This window comes from Bos mutus, chromosome X (assembly GCF_027580195.1).
Source record: "Bos mutus isolate GX-2022 chromosome X, NWIPB_WYAK_1.1, whole genome shotgun sequence".
Classification (NCBI taxonomy): domain Eukaryota; kingdom Metazoa; phylum Chordata; class Mammalia; order Artiodactyla; family Bovidae; genus Bos; species Bos mutus.
In genome coordinates, this window is record NC_091646.1 from 117077004 (window position 1) to 117099272 (window position 22269).

General features: G+C 43.9%; 1 protein-coding gene and 1 pseudogene across 1 annotated transcript in view; both read left to right on the forward strand.

The window, feature by feature from the left end:
• Positions 1-202: 202 nt before the first annotated feature.
• On the forward strand, positions 203-7582 carry LOC138986356 (serine/threonine-protein phosphatase 2A 65 kDa regulatory subunit A alpha isoform pseudogene; annotated as a pseudogene).
• A 2327-nt stretch (positions 7583-9909) lies between these two features.
• Positions 9910-22269, forward strand: part of LOC102278583 (serine/threonine-protein phosphatase 2A 65 kDa regulatory subunit A alpha isoform) — a 32789-nt gene continuing 20429 nt past the window's right edge. Inside the window, exons 1-2 of the mRNA XM_070365776.1 lie at positions 9910-12123; positions 12715-12780. Coding sequence (XP_070221877.1) covers positions 10311-12123; positions 12715-12746 — 1845 coding nt within the window. The 5' untranslated portion in view covers positions 9910-10310 and the 3' untranslated portion in view covers positions 12747-12780. The remainder of the gene's footprint in view (positions 12124-12714; positions 12781-22269) is intronic.

A 22269-nucleotide genomic window follows, 5' to 3' on the forward strand; every position in this document is an offset into this window, starting at 1 on the left:
GGATTGTGGAGAAGTTAACTGACAACACGGAGTCAGTCAGGCTCTCCTGTCCCACTCTCTCACCGCCTCATACCTTACATTCTATCAACAACGATATTGCTGACCTTGGTAGCACTGGGCCTGCGCACCCACTTGGCCATGGGCCACTTTTGTCTGTCCTAGCATATCAGTAGTCTTTGAAGACTCCCTGTGGCGGCGGCTGCTGCCCAGAGAGAATAAACATGACTGCAGTCCCCACAGCTCTATCAAGTCTTCTTCCATCTTCCCCGGTCACTCCTTATCTACTCTGGGTTCAGTGAACAGTGTGAGCGGCAAGACAACTACTTACCATGAACACGGGATTCCGAAAGTACTTTATATCCATGATTTTCTCCAACTCTCAAGACAATTTCTGTGAGGAGAGCATTATTATCCGCCATTGTTGGAATGAGAAAGCCAAGTCTGTAAGAAGCGCCAGGTTCCAGTGATTATAACCAGCCACCTGGGTTCTATCTTCTAAACCACGCAGCTGCTGCTTCTAAACTTCAGGAATCCTGAGAAGCACCAGCTGAGAGTGACAGAGGTGAGTTTCAGCCCCTAGTTCACCACTTCATATTTGGGGGACCTTTAGGAAGATGAGTCATCTGACTCTTCATTCTCTTATCTGTAAAATGGGAAAAATAATGAATTTAAAACTTAGAGTGGAATGAAAAAGATTTATATATATAAATATATTAAAAATATATATTGGAATCACTTTGCTGTACCTAGAAACTAACACAATATTGTAAACTAACTATATTTCAATGAAAAAAAATTTTTTAACTTAGGGAGGATGCAAAGGTTAAATGACTGCTGGGAGGGATTGGGGGCAGGAGGAGAAGGGGACGACAGAGGATGAGATGGCTGGATGGTATCACTGACTCGATGGATGTGAGTTTGAGTGAACTCCTGGAGTTGGTGATGGATAGGGAAGCCTGGCGGTCGCAAAGAGTCAGACACGACTGAGCGACTGAACCTAACTGAACATGCTGATTAATATTATTAATTTCCAGAAATGTACAGTACAAATACAAAAATAATTTTGTAAAATGGAGCAGGACCATCCTATGAAGGAATAAATGTAGGAATACAAGGAGTCAGTATAGTTGTGTTAATCGAGACTATAAGCCTTCCAGAAGCCAAAACAACATACCATACCACTCTCTTTCTCCCAGAACGGATCTTACATCAGTTTCTTAGTGAAAACAGGGTTTTCAGAGTGGAGGAATTCAACTGGGGCCTTATGTAGAGGAAACTATGGCAAATAGCAGAGTCCATAAAATGAGTCACAGAAAAGCCTGAAGCAAATATCAAAGGTTGTTCCTTGTAGCAATCCTAACTGAAAGATAAAGGCCCAACACAAACTGTAATTCTGAGGCAGCAGTTGAACACAGAATTAAGCTAATGCCACTAAGGTGTTTTGAATCTATGGGCACTGCAGTCAGTATCAATGTGCTCAGTCTTGTCTGACTCTGTGACCCCATGGACTGTAGCCAGCCAGCCTCCTCTGTCCACGGGATTTTCCACGAAAGAATACTGGAGTGGCTTGTCATTTCCTTCTCCAGGGGATCTTCCAAAAGAGAGATCAACCAGTCTCTAGCGTCTCCTGAATTTGCAGGCAGATCCTTTACCACTGTGCTACCTGGGTGATTTGTTGTTTTTCAGTCACTCAGTTGTGACTTTTTGTGACTCCATGGACTGCAGCACACCAGGCTTCCCTGTCCTTTACCATCTCCTGGAGCTTACTCAAACTCATGTCCATCAAGCAGGTGATGCCATCCAACCATCTCATCCTCTGTTGTCCCCTTCTCCACTTGCCTTCAATCTTTCCCAGCATCAAGGTCTTTTCCAATGAGTTAACTCTTCGAATCAGGTGGCCACAGTATTGGAGCTTCAGCTTCAGCATCAGTCCTTCCAATGAATATTCAGGACTGATTTCCTTTAGGATTGACTGGTTTGATCTCCTTGCAGTCCAAGACACTATTAAGAGTGTTCTCCAATACCACAGCTCAAAAGCATCAATCCTTCGGCACTCAGCCTTCTTTATGGTCCAAGTCTCATACATGACTTGGAATTCATACATGACTACTGGAAAAACTATAGCTTTGACTAGATAGACCTTTGTTGGAAAAGTAATGTCTCTGCTTTTTAATATGCTGTTTAGGTTTGTCATAGCTTTTCTTCCAAGTAGCAAACATCTTTTAATTTTAGGGCTGCAGTCAACATCTGCAGTATTTTTGGAACTCAAGAATACAAAGTCAGTCACTGTTTCCATTGTTTCCCCATCTATTTTCCATGAAGTGATGGGACTGGATGCCATGATCTTTTTTTTTGAATGTTGGGTTTTAAGCCAGATTTTTCACTCTCCTCTTTCGCCTTCATCAAGATGCTCTTTAGTTCCTCTTTGCTTTCTGCCATAAGGGTGGTGTCATCTGCATACCTGAGGTTACTGATATTTCTCCCGGCAATCTTGATTCCAGCTTGTGCTTCATCCAGCCCAGAATTTCACATGATGTACTCTGCATATAAGTTAATTAAGCAGGGTGACATATACAGCCTTGCTGTACTCCCTTCACGATTTGCAACCAGTCTGCTGTTCCATGTCCGGTTCTAACTGTTGCTTCTAGATATGCATATAGGTTTTGCAGGAGGCAGGTAAGGTGGTCTGGGATTCCCATGTCTTTAAAAATTTTCCACAGTTTGTTGTGATCCACACAGTAAAAGGCTTTAGGGTATTCAATGAAACAGATGCTTTTCTGGAATTCTTTTGCTTTTCTATAACCCAACAGATATTGGAAATTTGATATCTGCTTCCTCTGCCTTTTCTAAATCCAGCTTGGACATCTGGAAGCTCTTGTTCATGTCCTGTTGAAGCCTAAATTGGAGAATTTTGAACATTATTTAGTTAGTGTGTGAAATGAGAGCAACTGTGCACCTGCTGCATTGGTAGGTGGATTCTTTGCCACTGACCCCTGCTGCTGCTGCTGCTAAATCACTTCAGTTGTGTCTGACTTTGTGCGACAGAGATGGCAGCCCACCAGGCTCCCCCGTCCCTGGGATTCTCTAGGCAAGAACACTGGAGTGGGTTGCCATTTCCTTCTCCAATGCATGAAAGTAAAAAGTAAAAGTGAAGTCGCTCAGTTGTGTCCAACTCTTAGCGACCTCATGGACTGCAGCCCACCGTGCTCCTCCCTCCATGTGATTTTCCAGGCAAGAGTACTGGAGTGGGGTGCCATTGCCTTCTCCAACCCCTAAGGAATTACAAATCACCTCGAGGGTTTGTTAAAACTCTGATTTCAGAGCTCCACCCGCAATGTTTCTGACTCAGTTGTCTCCAGTAGGGCTGTAGGATTTGCATTTCAACAAGTCCTGGGGGAGGAAGATCCCCTGGAGAAGGAAATGGCAACCCACTCCAGTATTCTTGCCTATGAAATCCCATGGACAGAGATGCCTGGCGGGCTACAGTCCATGGGGTCACAAAAGTCTGGGAAATGACGAGGTGACTAAACAACAACAACAAGGTGATTTGGATGTTTGCTCACGTGTGACACAAGAGTGTGTAAGACCTGAAATATCTCTGAGAAGAGGTGGGAGCGTGTGTGCTTCAGTCACGTCTGACTCTGTGCGACCCTATGGACTGTAGCCCACCACTGGTAGCAGCAGTAAATTAAAATTTCAGCGCCTGTAATTCTGGCCATCTCCCAAGACAAAGAAATTGCCCTAAAGAAGAGTCTGGTTCTAAGAAATAGGGCCGCCCATTTTGCCTACTAATATGTTAGCCACAAAATACACGTCTCTGAGTTTACTGGTCAAAGGAGCCTGCCAAATGCACTTATGATATTAATCACTTTCCGATTAGAAGGTTTGCCAATGATAATGATTTTTTCTATTACAGTTAAAATTCAGTCTTTCCTCCCTACACCGTAAGTGTGGAGTCACTTTCTTCCAAAGACCACAGTATAGAAAGAGCAACTTTACAATGAGGAAACAAAAATGGCATTTTACCTCTGTGGTCTTCTTCCCAAGGATACACAACCTCAGCCTATCCCTAAGATAAACGTCAAACACATCCCAAGTAAGGGACATTCTACAAAACACCTGAATAGTATTCAAAACGGTCAAAAGTCATGAAAAACAAGAAAAGTGTGAGAACCTATCATAGTCTAGAGGAGACCTGACAACAAAATGTCATGTGATAAACCTGGGTGGGATCTAGGAACAGAAAAAGGGTATCAGATAAAGAAGAGCAAACAAATCTGAACAAAGAATGCACTTCAGTTAACACTAATATATGAATCCTGATCCGCCCATTGTGAACAGAGTACCACACCAAGATAAGATGTTACAAAATGGAAAACTGGTGTGGAATATTTGAGAACCCTTTGTACTACCATAATAATTTTTCTGAAATCTGAAACTCTTCTAAAATTAAAAGTTCATTTTAAATTTCAGTCTTTCTTCTTGATAAGAAGCAGGTATCCAGACCATTTGCACATCAAGTTTTCTAATTAATACTGAAATTAGAATCTTCCTCTCCTTTGCATGTGTGCATTAGTCACTAAGCCCTGTCCAACTCTTTGCCACCCCATGGACTATAGCCCGCTAGGTTCCTCTGTCCATGATATTCTCCAGGCGAGAACCTGGAGTGGGTAGCCATTCCCTTCTCCAGGGGATCATCCCAACCTAGAGATCAAACCAGGGTCTCCTGCATTGCACTTGGACTCTTTACCATCAGAGGCTCCAAGGAAGCCCCGCCCCACTCCCCCAAGTTCCACGCGTTCCCCACCCCCAACCAAACACTGCGTGCTCCCCCCTCCTGTCCTGCACACATCGCAAACCAACCACACGCTACTGCAAAGTTAATCTGGTCCCTTCAGCCAATGGCAAATGGGTGGTAGGTGGGACTTTATTTGTTCAAATGAAATAAAGAAACAGAGGCTCAATTAGGGGTAGCATGGCCAATGACTGTGGGGTCGCCCCAGTAAAGTGGCTCAGGCATCTTCATGCCTTTCTTTACTCCTTCCATTCCACGCATTCCCTATCCCTGTTTTAGCAAAGCGCTGGCTGCAGTCTGAGAGGAACTGAGATGGCGGAGCCTGACAGCGATGACTCGCTCAACCCCATGTCGATCCTCATAGACGAGCTCCAGAATGAGGACATTCAGCTTCGCATCAACAGCATCAATAAGCTGTCCACCATCGCATTGGCCCTTGGAGTCGAAAAGACCCGCAGTGAGCTTCTGCCCCTCATTATAGACATTATGTACGACGAGGACGAGGTCCTCTTGGCCCTAGCAGAGCAGCTGGGCACCTTCACGCCTCTGGTCGGAGGTCCCGAGTATGTTCACTACCTGCTTCCACCCCTAGAGTTGCTGGCCGTGGTGGAGGAGGCCATAGTGCGGGAGAAGGCAGTGGAGTCCCTGAGGGCCATCTCGCATGAGCACTCACCCTCCCATCTCGAGGACCACTTTGTGCCACTCGTGAAGCGGCTGGTGGGCGGCGACTTGGTCAACTCCCGCATCTCAGCCTGCAGCCTTTTCTCCGTCTGCTACCCTGGCGTGTCCATTGCCATCAAGGCAGAACTTCTACAGTGCTTCCGGGACCTGTGCTCAGATGACAACCTCTTGGTGCGGTGTGCAGCAGCCTCCAACCTGGGGGATTTTGCCAAGGTGCTTGAGATTGACGACATCAAGAGTGAGATCATCCCCATATTCTCCAACCTGGCCTCTGACGAGCAGGATTCGGTGCGGCTGCTAATGGTGGAAATGTGCGTGAACATCGCCCAGCTCCTGCCCCAGGAGGCCCTAGAGGCCCTGGTGATGATCACTCTGTGCCACGCTGGCGAGGACACATCCTGGCGTGTCCGTTACATGGTGGCTGACAAGTTCACAGAGCTCCAGACAGCAGTGGGGCCTGAGATCACCAAAACGGGCCTGGTCCCTGCCTTCCAGAACCTGATGAAAGACTATGAGCCTGAGGTAAGGGCCGCTGCCTCCCACAAACTCAAAGAATTCTGTGAAAATCTCTCAGCTGACTATCGGGAGAATGTGATCCTGACCGAGATCTTGCCTTTCAGCCAGGAGCTGGTCTCAGATACCAACCAGCATGTCAGGTCCGCCCTGGCCTCCGTCATCATGGGCCTCTGCCCCATCCTGGGCAAAGATAACACCATCGAGCACCTCATGCCCCTCTTCCTGGCTCTGCTGAGGGATGAGTGCCCGGATGTGCGGCTGAACATCATCTCTAACCTCAATTGCATGAAAGAGGTGATTGGCATCCAGGAGCTGTCTAAGTTCCTGCTCCCCACCATCATGGAGCTTGCGGAGGATGCCAAGTGGCGGGTGCGTCTGGTCATCGTTGAGTATATGCCTCTGCTGGCTGGACAGTTTGGGCTGGAGTTCTTTGATGCGCAGCTCCACTCCTTGTGCATGTCCTGGCTTGTGGATCATGTCTATGCCATCCGCGAGGCGGCCACCAACAACCTGAAGAAGCTGGTGGAGCAGTTTGGGAAGGAGTGGGCCCTTGCCACTGTCATCCCGAGGGTCCTCACCCTGTCTGAGGAACCCAACTACCTGCACCGCATGACTACACTCTTCTGCATCAATGTGCTGTCTGAGGTCTGTGGGCAGGATATCACCACCAAGCACATGCTGCCCACAGTGCTGTATATGGCTGGGGACCCCGTCGCCAATGTCCGCTTCAACGTGGCCAAGTCCCTACAGAAGATCGGGTCCATCCTAGAAAACAGCACACTGCAGACTGAGGTCAAGCCCATCCTGGAGAAGCTGACCCAGGACCGGGACGTGGATGTCAAGTACTTTGCCCAGGAGGCTCTGACTGTCCTGTTTCTCGCCTGATGCTGGAAGAGGAGCCAACGCCAGCCTCTGGTATCCACTCTCCCCCTCCCTCCCCCCAAGTCCCTTCCTTGGGGAGACAGTGCCCTTGGCTGTCACTCCCTGTGCATGTTCTGACCCCAGGCCCCTCCCCCAGCATGGTTCCTGTCCCCAGCCTGGGAATCCAACTTCTCACCGTCCACTCCCACGGGACTGGGGGTGCCCAAGGTAGGACAGGGCAGAGACCCTAGGAGGAAGGGTTGTTCATGCTGTGCTGTGGGAAGATGCTGGCATCCCAGTTTGCAGGCTCCTGTTGATATAATGGGGACCCCTCCCCCATCGATATCTCCACCTCCCTTCCTTCCGCCTAAATGGTTGTTTGTGTCAGTTGTGCCATTTTTATTTTATTCCTTTTACCCCCTTTCCAGAGAAATAAAGGTCTAGAAATTTAAAAAAAAATAATGAAAATAGATTCATGGGAAAATACTTATTTCCGCCAAAAAAAAAAAGGTAGCTCTTTCTACAAATCACAAGGATTCTTACTGTTTTAACACCTTCTAAACTTCCTAATTTGCATCATTATTGTTCTAAAAATATTATGTGAAAAGATTGTCACGTTTTCATATTTTTCTCCCTTGCTTCTCTTTAGCTGGACATGAATATTCACCTTTTTTCTATTTGAATGAGTTATTGCCTGTTTTCCCACATCTGCTTAAGTGAATAATATTGTAAGCCTCAATTAACTGTATCTTGAATCTGCAGATTCAATTTCCTTATCTTGGATCCTTTTATTTAATGAACCTAAATAATTCTATTAAACATGAGGCATTCAGCTTCCCTCTAATTATCTGGAGAACTCTGGGAGAGAACTGGGACCACTTTGTTCCAGCTAACCTTGGACTGAGGTGGAAAGTCATCCTCCAGCTCTTTTTGCTACTTTGTGGAAGCAGCTATAAAAGGGAACCAAACACCCAAGAATTTCACAAACATTTGGCAAGGTAAAATGTGAGTGGGGAATTCTATATAGTCTATTAAATAAGAATCAAAAATAGAAGCCTCTTCTGCAGTGCTTGGCTCCAAATAAATTACTTTTTTTTTCCCTGCACCACGGAGCTTGAGGGAACTTAGTTCCTGGACAAGGGATCGAACTGGCACCCTGGGCAATGAAAGCTCAAAGTCTTATCCACTGGACTGCTGGGAAATTCCCCCAAATTAATATTTAAAAAAAAAAAAGATCCATGTAAGAAGTGTGTTGTAAAATTATGTTATGAAGCTGATTTAAGGCAGGGAAATACCACTCTAGGTATAAATTGCAGATTTTTAGCATGGCATAACTGGTAAAAAGTAGGAAAAAAAGGACTAGCTTAGGTGGTTTAGGCCACAACAGACAGAACAAGACCCATCAAATTAAACCAGTTGCTTCCTCTTACCCACAAAATGACATTACTAAGTAAGATTCAGAAGTTCAGGTCTTTATGGAGAGTGGCATAACTTTAGAGTTCTGGTAAGGTCTCTGAATAGCTAAGCAAATGAGCACATTTTAAAAGTTATACTCCAGTTTGAAAGACTATCAGACTGATTTAGGAGACCTGGTTCTACCACTGGTAATGGTAGCTCAGCTGGTAAAGAATCCACCTGGAATGCAGGAGACCCCAGTTTGATTCCTGGGTCTGGAAGATTCCCCTGGAGAAGGGATAGGCTATCCACTGCAGTATTCTTGGGCTTCTCTGGTGGCTCAGATAGTAATGAATCTCCCTGAAATTAGAGAGACCTGGGATCAATCCTTGGGTTGGGAAGAACCCCTGGAGAAAGAAACAGCTACCCACTCCAGTATTCTTGCCTATGAAACCCCATGGACAGAGATGCCTGGCGGGCTACAGTCCATGGGGTCACAAAAGTCTGGGAAATGACGAGGTGACTAAACAACAACAACAAGGTGATTTGGATGTTTGCTCACGTGTGACACAAGAGTGTGTAAGACCTGAAATATCTCTGAGAAGAGGTGGGAGCGTGTGTGCTTCAGTCACGTCTGACTCTGTGCGACCCTATGGACTGTAGCCCACCACTGGTAGCAGCAGTAAATTAAAATTTCAGCGCCTGTAATTCTGGCCATCTCCCAAGACAAAGAAATTGCCCTAAAGAAGAGTCTGGTTCTAAGAAATAGGGCCGCCCATTTTGCCTACTAATATGTTAGCCACAAAATACACGTCTCTGAGTTTACTGGTCAAAGGAGCCTGCCAAATGCACTTATGATATTAATCACTTTCCGATTAGAAGGTTTGCCAATGATAATGATTTTTTCTATTACAGTTAAAATTCAGTCTTTCCTCCCTACACCGTAAGTGTGGAGTCACTTTCTTCCAAAGACCACAGTATAGAAAGGGGTAGAAAGAGCAACTTTACAATGAGGAAACAAAAATGGCATTTTACCTCTGTGGTCTTCTTCCCAAGGATACACAACCTCAGCCTATCCCTAAGATAAACGTCAAACACATCCCAAGTAAGGGACATTCTACAAAACACCTGAATAGTATTCAAAATGGTCAAAAGTCATGAAAAACAAGAAAAGTGTGAGAACCTATCATAGTCTAGAGGAGACCTGACAACAAAATGTCATGTGATAAACCTGGGTGGGATCTAGGAACAGAAAAAGGGTATCAGATAAAGAAGAGCAAACGAATCTGAACAAAGAATGCACTTCAGTTAACACTAATATATGAATCCTGGTTCGCCCATTGTGAACAAAGTACCACACCAAGATAAGATGTTACAAAATGGAAAACTGGTGTGGAATATTTGAGAACCCTTTGTACTACCATAATAATTTTTCTGAAATCTGAAACTCTTCTAAAATTAAAAGTTCATTTTAAATTTGTCTTTCTTCTTTATAAGAACTAGATATCCAGACCATTTGCACGTCAAGTTTTCTAATTAATAATGAAAATAGAATCCTCCTCTCCTTCGCATGTGTGCATTAGTCACTAAGTCGTGTATGACTCTGCCACCGCATGGACTGTACCTGACACCCAGAGGCCAGGCTACTCTGTCCATGGAATTCTCTAGGCAAGAATACTGGAGTAAGTAGCCATTCCCTTCTCCAGGGGATGATCCCGACCTAGAGATAAAACCACGGTCTCCTCTGAAGCAGGTGCGCTCTTTACCATAGAGGCTCCAGGGAAACCCCGCCCCACTCCCCCAACAACCTCTGCGCGTCCCCCACCCCCAACCCTCCGCTGCGTCCTCCCCCGTCCCATCATGCACTCCTCCGAACCCCACCACAGGCTCCTGCGAAGTTAATGTGGTCCCTTCAGCCAATGGCAAATGGGTGGTAGGTGGGACTTCGTTTGTTTGGACAAATGAAATGAAACGCAGGCTCAGGACAGCGTAGCATGGCCAATCACTGTGGGGGAGTCCCTATTAAGGGGCTCAGGCTGGCTGCAGTCTGAGAGGAACAAAGATGGCGGCGGCTGACGGCGATAACTCGCTCGACCCCATGTCGATCCTCATAGACGAGCTCCAGAATGAGGACATTCAGCTTCGCATCAACAGCATCAATAAGCTGTCCACCATCGCATTGGCCCTTGGAGTCGAAAAGACCCGCAGTGAGCTTCTGCCCCTCATTATAGACATTATGTACGACGAGGACGAGGTCCTCTTGGCCCTAGCGGAGCAGCTGGGCACCTTCACCCCTCTGGTCGGAGGTCCCGAGTATGTTCACTACCTGCTTCCACCCCTAGAGTTGCTGGCTGTGGAGGAGGAGGCCATAGTGCGGGAGAAGGCGGTGCAGTCCCTGAGGGCCATCTCGCATGAGCACTCACCCTCCCATCTCGAGGACCACTTTGTGCCACTCGTGAAGCGGCTGGTGGGCGGCGACTTGGTCAACTCCCGCATCTCAGCCTGCAGCCTTTTCTCCGTCTGCTACCCTGGCGTGTCCATTGCCATCAAGGCAGAACTTCTACAGTGCTTCCGGGATCTGTGCTCAGACAACAGCCTCGTGGTGCGGTGTGCAGCAGCCTCCAACCTGGGGGATTTCACCAAGGTGCTTGAGATTGACGACATCAAGAGTGAGATCATCCCCATATTCTCCAACCTGGCCTCTGACGAGCAGGATTCAGTGCGGCTGCTAATGGTGGAAGTGTGCGTGAACATCGCCCAGCTCCTGCCCCAGGACATCCTAGAGGCCCTGGTGATGATTATTCTGTGCCAGGCTGCTGAGGACACATCCTGGCGCGTCCGTTACATGGTGGCCGAGAAGTTCACAGAGCTCCAGACAGCAGTGGGGCCTGAGATCACCAAAACGGGCCTGGTCCCTGCCTTCCAGAACCTGATGCAAGACTATGAGCCTGAGGTGAGGGCCGCTGCCTCCTACAAGCTCAAAGAATTCTGTGAAAATCTCTCAGCTGACTATCGGGAGAATGTGATCCTGACCAAGATCTTGCCTTTCAGCCAGGAGCTGGTCTCAGATACCAACCAGCATGTCAGGTCCGCCCTGGCCTCCGTCATCCTAGGCCTCTGCCCCATCCTGGGCAAAGATAACACCATCGAGCACATCATGCCCCTCTTCCTGGCTCTGCTGAGGGATGAGTGCTCTGATGTGCGGCTGAACGTCATCTCTAACCTCAATTGCATGAAAGAGGTGATCGGCATCCAGGATCTGTCCCAGTTCCTGCTCCCCACCATCATGGAGCTTGCAGAGGATGCCAACTGGCGGGTGCGTCTGGTCATCATTGAGTACATGCCTCTGCTGGCTGGACAGTTTGGGCTGGAGTTCTTTGATGCACAGCTCCACTCCTTGTGCATGTCCTGGCTTGTGGATCATGTCTATGCCATCCGCGAGGCGGCCACCAACAACCTGAAGAAGCTGGTGGAGCAGTTTGGGAAGGAGTGGGCCCTTGCCGCTGTCATCCCGAGGGTCCTCACCCTGTCTGAGGCACCCAACTACCTGCACCGCATGACTACACTCTTCTGCATCAATGTGCTGTCTGAGGTCTGTGGGCAGGATATCACCACCAAGCACATGCTGCCCACAGTGCTGTATATGGCTGGGGACCCCGTCGCCAATGTCCGCTTCAATGTGGCCAAGTCCCTACAGAAGATCGGGTCCATCCTGGAAAACAGCACACTGCAGACTGAGGTCAAGCCCATCCTGGAGAAGCTGACCCAGGACCGGGATGTAGATGTCAAGTACTTTGCCCAGGAGGCTCTGACTGTCCTGTCTCTTGGTCCTGTCTCTCGCCTGATGCTAGAAGAGGAGCCAATGCCAGCCTCTGGTATCTACTCTTCCCCTCCCTCCCCCACAAGTCCCTCCCTTGGGGAGACAGTGCCCTTGGCTGTCACTCCCTGTGCATGTTCTGACCCCAGGCCCCTCCCCCAGCACGGTTCCTGTCCCCAGCCTGGGAATCCAACTTCTCACCGTCCACTCCCACGGGGTTGGGGGTGCCCAAGGTGGGACAGGGCAGAGACCCTAGGAGGAAGGGTTGTTCATGCTGTGCTGGGGGGAAAGGCTGGCATCCCAGTTTGCAGGCTCCTGTTGATACAGTGGGGACCCCTCCCCCATCGATTTCTCAACCTCCCTTCCTTCCGCCTAAATGGTTGTTTGTGTCAGTTGTGCCATTTTTATTTTATTCCTTTTACCCCCTTTTCCAGAGAAATAACGGTCTAGAAATTTTTAAAACATGAAATAGATTCATGGGAAAATACATGTTTCCGCCAAAAACAAAAGGTAGCTCTTTCCAAAAACCACAAGGATTCTTACTGTTTTAATACCTTCCAAACTTCCCAATTTGCATCATTATTGTTCTAAAAACATTATGTGAAATGATTGTCACGTTTCATATTTTTTCTCTCTTGCTTCCATTTAGCTGGACATGAATATTCACCTCTTTCTATTTGAACGAGTTATTGCCTGTTTTCCCACATCTGCTTAAGTGAGTAATACTGTAAGTCTCAATTAACTGTATCTTGAATATGCAGATTTGCCAAAGTAAAATGTGAGTGGGGAATCCTATATAGTCTATTAAATAAGAATCAAAAATAGAAGCCTTTTCTGCAGTGCTTGGCTCCAAATTGATTACTTAATTTTTTTTTTCCCTGCACCATGGAGCTTGAGGGAACTTAGTTCCTGGACCAAGGATCGAACTGGTGCCCTGGGCAATGAAAGCTCAAAGTCTTATCCACTGGACTGCTGGGGAATTCCCCCAAATTAATATTTTTTAAAAAAAAAGGTCCATGTAAGAAGTGTGTTGTAAAATTATGTTACAAAGCTGATTTAAGGCAGGGAAATACCACTCTAGGTATAAATTGCAGATTTTTAGCATGGCATAACTGGTAAAAAGTAGGGAAAAAAAGGACCAGCTTAGGTGGTTTAGGCCACAACAGACAAAACAAGACCCATCAAATTAAACCAGTTGCTTCCTCTTACCCACAAAAAGACATTACTAAGTAAGATTCAGAAGTTCAGGTCTTTATGGAGAGTGGCATAACTTTAGAGTTCTGGTAAGGTCTCTGAGTAGCTAAGCAAATGAGCACATTTTAAAAGTTATATTCCAGTTGGAAAGACTATCAGACTGATTTAGGAGACCTGGTTCTACCACTGGTAATGGTAGCTCAGCTGGTAAAGAATCCACCTGGAATGCAGGAGACCCCAGTTTGATTCCTTGGTCTAGAAGATTCCCCTGGAGAAGGGATAGGCTATCCACTGCAGTATTCTTGGGCTTCTCTGGTGGCTCAGACGGTAAAGAATCCGCTTACAATGTGGGAGACTGGGTTCGATCCCTGGGTTGGGAAGTTCCCTGGAGAAGGAAATGGCAACCCACTCCAGTTTTCTTGCCTGGAGGATCCCCATGGACAGCAGAGCTGGCGGGCCACAGTCGATGGGTTCACAAAGAGTCGGACACAGCTGAGCGACTAAGCACAGCACTTAGTTTGTTTTCTCCTTCATAAAAAAGTAATCATCATACATTTGAACAGGAGCTCATAGTTCGCAATAGACTTTTTGTATACTGTATCACTGTATCATTTCATCCTGACAAAAACAATACAATTTATAAGGCAGGGATTTTCTTACTTTCACAGATGAGGAAATAGAGTTTAAAGAATTTATGCCATGAGTTGGGTCACACGATGAGAAAGTGGAAAGCAGGAAGTCAACCTCAGGTTTTCTGACTTCCGTTCTCTGGTCTTCACACATCACCACAAAGCTATCTAAAGATGCCTTTTTGCTCTAAATTTCCATTACCCTTTGACTAAAATATGGCTTTGAAATTTCAATTCATAATCTCTCTCCAGCTAACTAAATATGAACATTCCTACATCTCCACTTCCCAAAAGTCAATATGTTTTTCCATTTTAAAATGAGAAAAAAGATTGGAGATTTTTAAAAGCATAAGAATCAATCATAATTTTAGCATCTTTTATAGATTTAAAGGGCTTTGCCTGCTTTAAAAAAAAAATCAAGGCAATTCTTCAGAGGAGCGTAGGGATCCTTAATAAAGCTGCAGTCTAAACATGGACCAATATGTTATCACAAAACAACATGAGTTATAGAGTCCATGAGCTTGTTTTGTTCCTCAGTCTAAATTGTGGTAGGTGATAAATAACACATTCCTACAAAGGTTAAAGTAATGAAGAGCAAATAAGTAGTTGTTTTTTTTTTTTCATAAATCATGTTTAAAAGCTCCAGTAGACAATATTCCCCCACTTTTGGCACTTTAACTGTGAAATGAGAATATAAGTGTTGAAAATTAGATTATGAGAAGTGAAAGTAAGATTTTGGTAAAATTCTGGCACTGCCACTTCTCTGTATAAGTATCAATTACACAAGTAATGATTTCAAATTATGTTGAGGGGTAATCTAAAAAAGAATTCTAAATATTACCTCAGAAATGAGAGAGGCAGACGGGTCTTTAAAATACTAGATTTATCTCTATCTCCAAGAGATATCCACACTTCTACGCTGATCACAGCATCATTTGCAATAGTCCAGATATGGAAACAACTCAAATGTCCATCAACACTTGATGAATGGATAATGAAAATGTGGTACATGTATGGAATATTATTTATTCCGTAAAAAGAAGGAAATTCTGTCATTTGCAACAACACATGAAAGTGGAAGACATTATGGTTAGTGAAATAAGCCAGACAGAGAAAAATACTGCATTATCTCACTCATATGTGGAATCTAAAAAGTGAACTCATAAAAGTAGAAAGTAGGATGGTGGTGGCCCGGGGCTGGTGGTGTGAAGGGTAGGAGGGAATTGGGGCTATTGGTCAAAGGGTACATATTTTCAGTTAAGCAGGATGATTATGTTCTGGAGATCTAATGTACTATATAGTGACTATAGTTTAAAATATAGTATTTCATACTTGAAATTTGCTAAGAGAATAGATCTTAAGTTTTCTTAATGAACACAAATGGTAACTATATGAGTTGATGGATATGTTAATTACCTTGATGGTGGTGATCATTTCACAATGTATACATACATCAAAACATCATGTTGTAACTTTAAATATATATAATTTTTAGTTGTCAAATATGCTTCTTTAAAGCTGATGCTGCTGCTGCTGCTGCTAAGTCGCTTCAGTCGTGTCTGACTCTGTGCAACCCCATAGATGGCAGCCCACCAGGCTCCCCCGTCCCTGGGATTCTTTAGGCAAGAACACTGGAGTAGGTTCATTAAAGCTAGGGAAAATATTATAGTTCTCCTAAAATAGCTACAAACTTGGAAAACCAAAATTCTTTCACTAGTCATACAGAACACACATACGTACAACTGCCTCTGTTTTTGAATCCTATTAAAAGTACAGGAGAAAGAGAACATAGAAATAAATCTATATTAGTGCTAGAAAGTTGAGGAAGGTATCAGAGGACCAGAGCAGTAAGGAAAGACATAAAGCAAGTCAAACTAACAAAAACTCTAAACACTATTAAAGAAATTGTAAACTTATCAGGACAAAAGCAAGGAACATGCAAGAAAATGTGGATTTTCTCAGAAACCTGAAATAATCCCCAAACTAGACCCATGGAGGCTTGGAAAAGGAAGAGGCAGTAAGTAAACAGGTGATTAAAGGAATAGAAAGGAGCTGGACTGATCCCCTAACCACAGAACCATGACTGTGGCATTTGCTACAGACTCTAAAGTATTCTCACCTGGAAAATACTATGGACAGAGGAACCTGGTGTGCTGCAGTCCAGAGGGTAGCAAGGAGTCAGACATGACTGAGTGAGCACACACTAAAGAATTTAGATCAACTCTGCATATAACACTAGAGTTTTGACAAGTACCCTCAGAATGTCCCTTGTGGTAAGAGAAGGAGGACGCTGCCATGAGTCATGTAAGGCCATTAGGAGGGAACAGTAGACTCTGCATCCAAGAAACAAGCTCCCCATACACCCTAAATGAAAGGGGACGCAGCCATATAGCCCCTGCCTCCCTCAGTGAGTGCTGGATTGAGAATCCCTATCGTTAAAACATTTACCCATTGTCAAGGAAATGGAGATTCTCTCCTGGGATGCAGAAACTAAGCTTGAACTAACCAATAAGGATCAATCAAGGGCAGTTATGTATAAATATGGACGGAACACCAAGAACCCTCATACATTAGAGGAAAATCAACAAAATGAAAGAAAACTACCAAACTCAACAACCAGAAAAATTAACTTCACAAGAAACAGTGTCAGCATAGGAAATAGAAATGTAAGTTTTCAGTGTGGTTTAACTCCATTTAGAAATAACAGGCTTCTCTAAAAAAGGAACTTCCCTGGGTGAAATCTGAAAACAGTCCTGGTACAGGGAGGGCAAGGAGAGACAAAAAAAAAAAAACAAAAAAACAGGCACTCCAGATTGGTAGGGGGCAGGGTTAAGCAGCAAGGGAATTACCCAGGAGGCTTGTCTGGGCACCATGAAATGACTAGATCTCCATTCCCACTCGCTGGAATCTTGACTCTATATAGAGACCTTAATAGGTTTGGTCATGTATGCAGTCCAGCCTCAACACACCTGACTCTCTCAAGGCTGTGTCCTTGAAATGGCTTGGGCGAAAAGACCAGAGGATGGAGCATATATTGAAAGGACAGAGGAGGAGCTTCAGACAGCCTGGGTCAAGCAGCAGTCATGCCCTCTCCAGGTCCGCTTCTAATAAGAAGCAACCGAGACCTTGAAAATGTTAAATATTATGGCCACTTTCAAAAAGCTCAGTGGATGGGCTGAGGTCATAATAAAAAAGCAGGACAATAAAATCAGGAGTTCTCCTGGAGTACTATGCAGAAAAATAAAGCTGAAGAGTGTGAGAAAAACTAAAACGCTAAGAAGGGTAGGTAGATTCAGTGGTTCCATTGCACTATTAACAGGGGTTCCAGAGAGAGAGAACAGAATGGAGTTGAGAGAATCATCCAAGAAATAAGGGAAATTTTTCACTGAGCTGAGGAAACATGACTCTTTAGTTGGTAAAATCCACTAAGTGTCCTGTGGTAATGGAGGACGTCAGCATAGGCAAGTACTGGTAGAACTTCTGAACAACAGTAACGGCTTTCTGAGAGGTAAACCAAGTTAGTTACCAAGAAAGGAGAATTGGACTCACATGTACTTCCTGTCCATACCAGGGGAGGCTAAAAGAAAAGGAGGGGGGGAAAAAAAAAAAACGTGTCTAAGTGCTATGAATATGTTGCTCATGGAAATGTAAATTGATCCAAACTTTATATCAAGCAACTTGGCAATAACTATGGAAATTAAGAAAGCACATACACTTTGACTGTGCAGCTGCATTTCTAGGAATCTACCCTACAGGTAAATTTGCACAGGTACAAAATGATAACCGCAGATGCATACTGACTGCTACCTACAGTCAACCCCAACCCACCTTGGCAACTTGTCTCCTCCACCTAATCACCATGCCTATTCCTCTCCCTCTTTAACTCTCTCAATTTCCTCAGAGGTCCAACAGGCTGACCGTAATACTATTTCTTCCCCCTCCTAACCACCCCAGGATCTTACTTTTCTAAACAATTTTACATTTCTGTACATCTACAAGCAAGGTTTGGGCTTCCTAGGTGGCGCTAGTAGTAAAGAGCCCACCTGCCAATGCAGGAGATATAAGAGATACAGGTTCGATCCCTGGGTTGGGAAGATCCCCTGGAGAAGGTAATGGCAACCACTCCAGTATTCTTGCCTGGAGAATCCCATGGACAGAGGAGCCTGGTGGGCCACAGTCTATAGGGTCACACATAGTTGGACACAACTGAAGCGAATGAGCATGCATGCACAAGCAAGGTAATGATATATATTGGGAAAGTATTTTTATGCCCAAATACTTCTCATTTCAATATAACCAGTGTATGGGGTGTGGAGAGTTTGGGGGAGAATGGGTACATGCATATGTATGGCTGAGTCCCTTCACTGTTTAACTAAAACTATCACAACATTGTTAATCAGCTATGCTACTGCTGCTGCCAAGTCTCTTCAGTCGTGTACGACTCTGTGCGACCCCATAGATGGCAGCCCACCAGGCTCCCCCATCCCTGGGATTCTCCAGGCAAGAACACTGGAGTGGGTTGCCATTTCCTTCTCCAATGCAGGAAAGTGAAAAGTGAAAGTGAAGTCGCTCAGTCGTGTCCGACTCTTAGCGATCCCATGGACTGCAGCCTACCAGGCTCCTCCGTCCATGGGATTTTCCAGGCAAGAGTACCGGACTGGGTTGCCATTGCCTTCTCTGGTTAATCAGTATACCACAATACAAATAAAAAGGTGTAAAAAAAAATAAAAGATAATCGGTGCTATTGGAGAATGCCAAATGGGAAGATTCCAGAAGCCAAGTTTTTCTTATTTTGAAGAAGGTGTCTTTTTTCTCTCTAAATTTCTGACTTTCTTAACTAATGTCACACATAAGATGTGTCACAGTTCTCCCTAGAAGTGTAAGATGTGTTACAATTCTCCCTAGAAGTGTAAGATATAGCTAGAAGTAGTCCATTCAAAGGGAGAAAAGAGCACAACATGAGAAAAGAGACAAAGAAGAGACTTTGAAAATTAAGTCTACAAACTACAGGTTGCCTGGAAAGAGTAGGAGGGTCTCCTCTATGAGCTCAGCATGGGTCTGTTTAAAGCTAATTCAAAACCCTTCCAAATGAGCTTATTAGATTCTAATTTGGTGGCTCAGAACCTAATAAGAATTCAGATCAAACTGTTCTTCTTTCTCAAAGAGAAAGCATTGTCAAAGAGCCAAAATTGGAGTGGGTGTTGGGGGAACTGAGTTATACAGCTTTCACATTATGATTCACCTCTCTACCAGCAAACCCTCCTCCATCTCAGTAGCATCTGTCAGACATTTTTATTCAAATTCCTTTCCACTAAGGGCAATCAGAAGCTGAAGAGATGCTCCTACAGAAGTGACCTCCACAAAAATAAAAGTCAATAATGTGGCCAGCTGACACAGAGGATGTCAGGAAGTGCAAACTGACGATGACAAAGAAAAAGGCAAAACTGTGTGAAGCGGGAAAAAAGAAAACAATCACAGGCCAGGATGAAAAATTAGGGCAATTATCTGGATAAGTCCACCTCAAAACGTGCTACCTGATGATTGACATAAATGTGTTTTCTTCTCTGGTCTCCATTTTCACAATAGATGGAACAGTGGAACTGCAGTAACAGCTTTCTATTTAAATTTAAAGGGAATATACCTTCTTTGCTCCTGCTTTACACTTTATATGTGGTGTGAAGGAATGCTTTATAAATATAATGCTAACTAACAGCTTGGCTTAGAAAATAATATTCGTCTGGATTATCCAGATATCAGTTCCAATTCTTCAGTTAGACTTCTAGAATTGGGTTAACTGGAGTGACTGATTCAGAAGCAACTTAGAGATCACTGTAAGTGAGCTAGGACCGGTACTGATTTACCATTTCATCTGAATTTCGAGTTTACACCCATACACAGGTAATCACAAGCACACAAACTCACACCCTCACCACGGAAACACACAAACACACAGTCCCCTGTTTAACAGAATTTTGGGAAAGGTTATTCATATTTAGCAATGTTTAAAATTCTTTCCAAGGTAACTACGATATTGGCAAATTATAATCCTACTTAACAAAAATGAGGAAGGAGAAGGAAACCACTATTTGTTGAGCACCTAATTTGCACCATGTTTTACACTGCGCATTACTTTCTTCATTTCATTAAATCTTTATATAACCCTTGTCAGGAAGGCATTGTGAGATGAGAATCCTGAGGAGGCTTAGAAAGGTCTAGTACACCTTGCCCAAAGTCAAACAGCTAAGAAAAGGCAGGCCCAAGAGACCAAACTAAGATTCATCTTGTTCTGAAATCAGACCCACTGACACTCCACAAATTTAGACTTTATTTACCATGAGGCTGGTACATAGGAGTGAGTCACTTAGTGAGTAAGGTAACCTACTGAGGAAGGAAACCTGACAGGGCAATCCCAGAAAGGGAGCTCTTCCTTTGTCAAATATTGTATTCTCTCTCTTCATTCTCCATAACGGGCCTATTTAGACATTTCCACCACCAAGTATAAGATTTGAGTGCAGAAAGAGACCTAAGAAAGCACCTTGGCCAATGCCTCCCTGTGTCCTTCCCTACATCAGTCAGCTATTTGCTGATGCAGCTATAACCCCAATATTTATCCCTCCATTTCCAGCTACAGGTCACAGCAGACAGAAATTCAGACCATGGCAAGGGACATGAAGTCAACAAGACATAATTAAGATGAGCACCCATCAAAATAGTTCAGATCTACTGGCCACGATCTGGTTTTATTTTCACTAGTGTTTTATCCAGAGAAGAAAACTAACAGTGCTCTAAGTACACCCACAAGCTTAATTACAAACACCAAAAATAAATTTTAATCAAAATTGCAGATATATAATAAAATACTCAGAGGAAGTTTATAATGCCATTTTGCCACTATCCCTTATATGCAATAATGAAAAAAGGCAAATTTCACTTTCTCCCACTAATTTTTAAATTAACAGGTAATACCTCTGTCCTGAGTTCTGATTTCAATTCTCTGTACCTGATCCAAACATGATATTTAAACTAGAAAAGGAAACAGCCCTGCTCTAACTCTTGTGGTTAACTAACTAGCTTCACAAACAAGTGGGGAATTGTCCTTTTGGTCAAATACTGTATAAACTCTTTTAGCTATAATTCATAAAACAATGCACCAAGATTGGCATTATGGTACATTAAATGCAGACTCAGTTCGTAGTCCTCTTTTCATTGTCAAGTGAGAAATTTTGAAGATAAATGAACCCTGGGAATTTCAAGATCTAGAATGTGATACCAGCTGGTGCAAGGAGGAAATAAATTATATCAGGCTACCTGACGTCTCCTGCTGCTGCCTGGAGCTGGGCAGTCTGCAAGGTTGTAAGAGGGAAAAAAAAGTCTGCAGTTTGTCCATGTCTCTCACAGTGTAAGTGGCGGGGGTAGGGGTGGAGGAATGGTCTCTTTAATTCTGTCTAAAGAAAGAAAAAATAGATAAGCTGAAGGATACTTTATAGCAAAGCTAATACACTGGATTTTAGAGACTGAGGTGGAATTTTGACGATTGATTCTAGCTATTATAGTTTAATAGATAGGAAGGCTGACATCCTATGATGGCTAGTTTCTAAAAACAGAGATGCATTTTTAAAACCAGACTTGTACTTTTAACCCTCTGGATCTCGGTTGACAAAAGTCACAGTTCAACAAGATGTAAAATCAGTATTTCAGAAGTTTGAATGAACTACTTACTGTTCTATGAATCATTGTAATTCATTTTACATATTTTCAATAGTGTCTCCAAAGTTCATTTGTGGGAGAAACATGTAATAACTACCTACTCTGTAGTGAATTCTGTGCTAAATGCTGGACATAGTTTTAAATAAGATAAACTCTCTCCTTCAGGGGCCTTCAATTTCTATAACATAATGGCGAAAACTAAACCACAAATATCCATCTGCCCTTTTACAAAATCATCTGGTGACAACAGAAAAATATGTAATGATTATATTAGTCCCTGAACTTCAAGAATGGTGTGAGATAGAGCTACTGTTTGATCGAGGATGGAAATGAGTAAGATATGTCAGGGAGAGGTTATAATTAAAAGGTGTAAAGCTGGGAATAATATGCATAATTTTCAATTTAATCATAATATGCATAATTTCAATTTATACATCCCCCTTAAAGATCTGGTCCATTTTCATGCCCTCAACCATAACCTCTCTCTTGGCAACTCTGAGGTAACCTCATTCTCTGTCCTATGCTGAAAAGTTCTACTAAGATATCTATTACTTTTTGTTTGTTTTAATGTATTTATTTTAACTGGAGGATAATTACTTTACAATGTTGTGATGGTTTTTGCCATACATCAACATGAATCGGCCATGGGTATTCATGTGTCCCAATATCCTGAA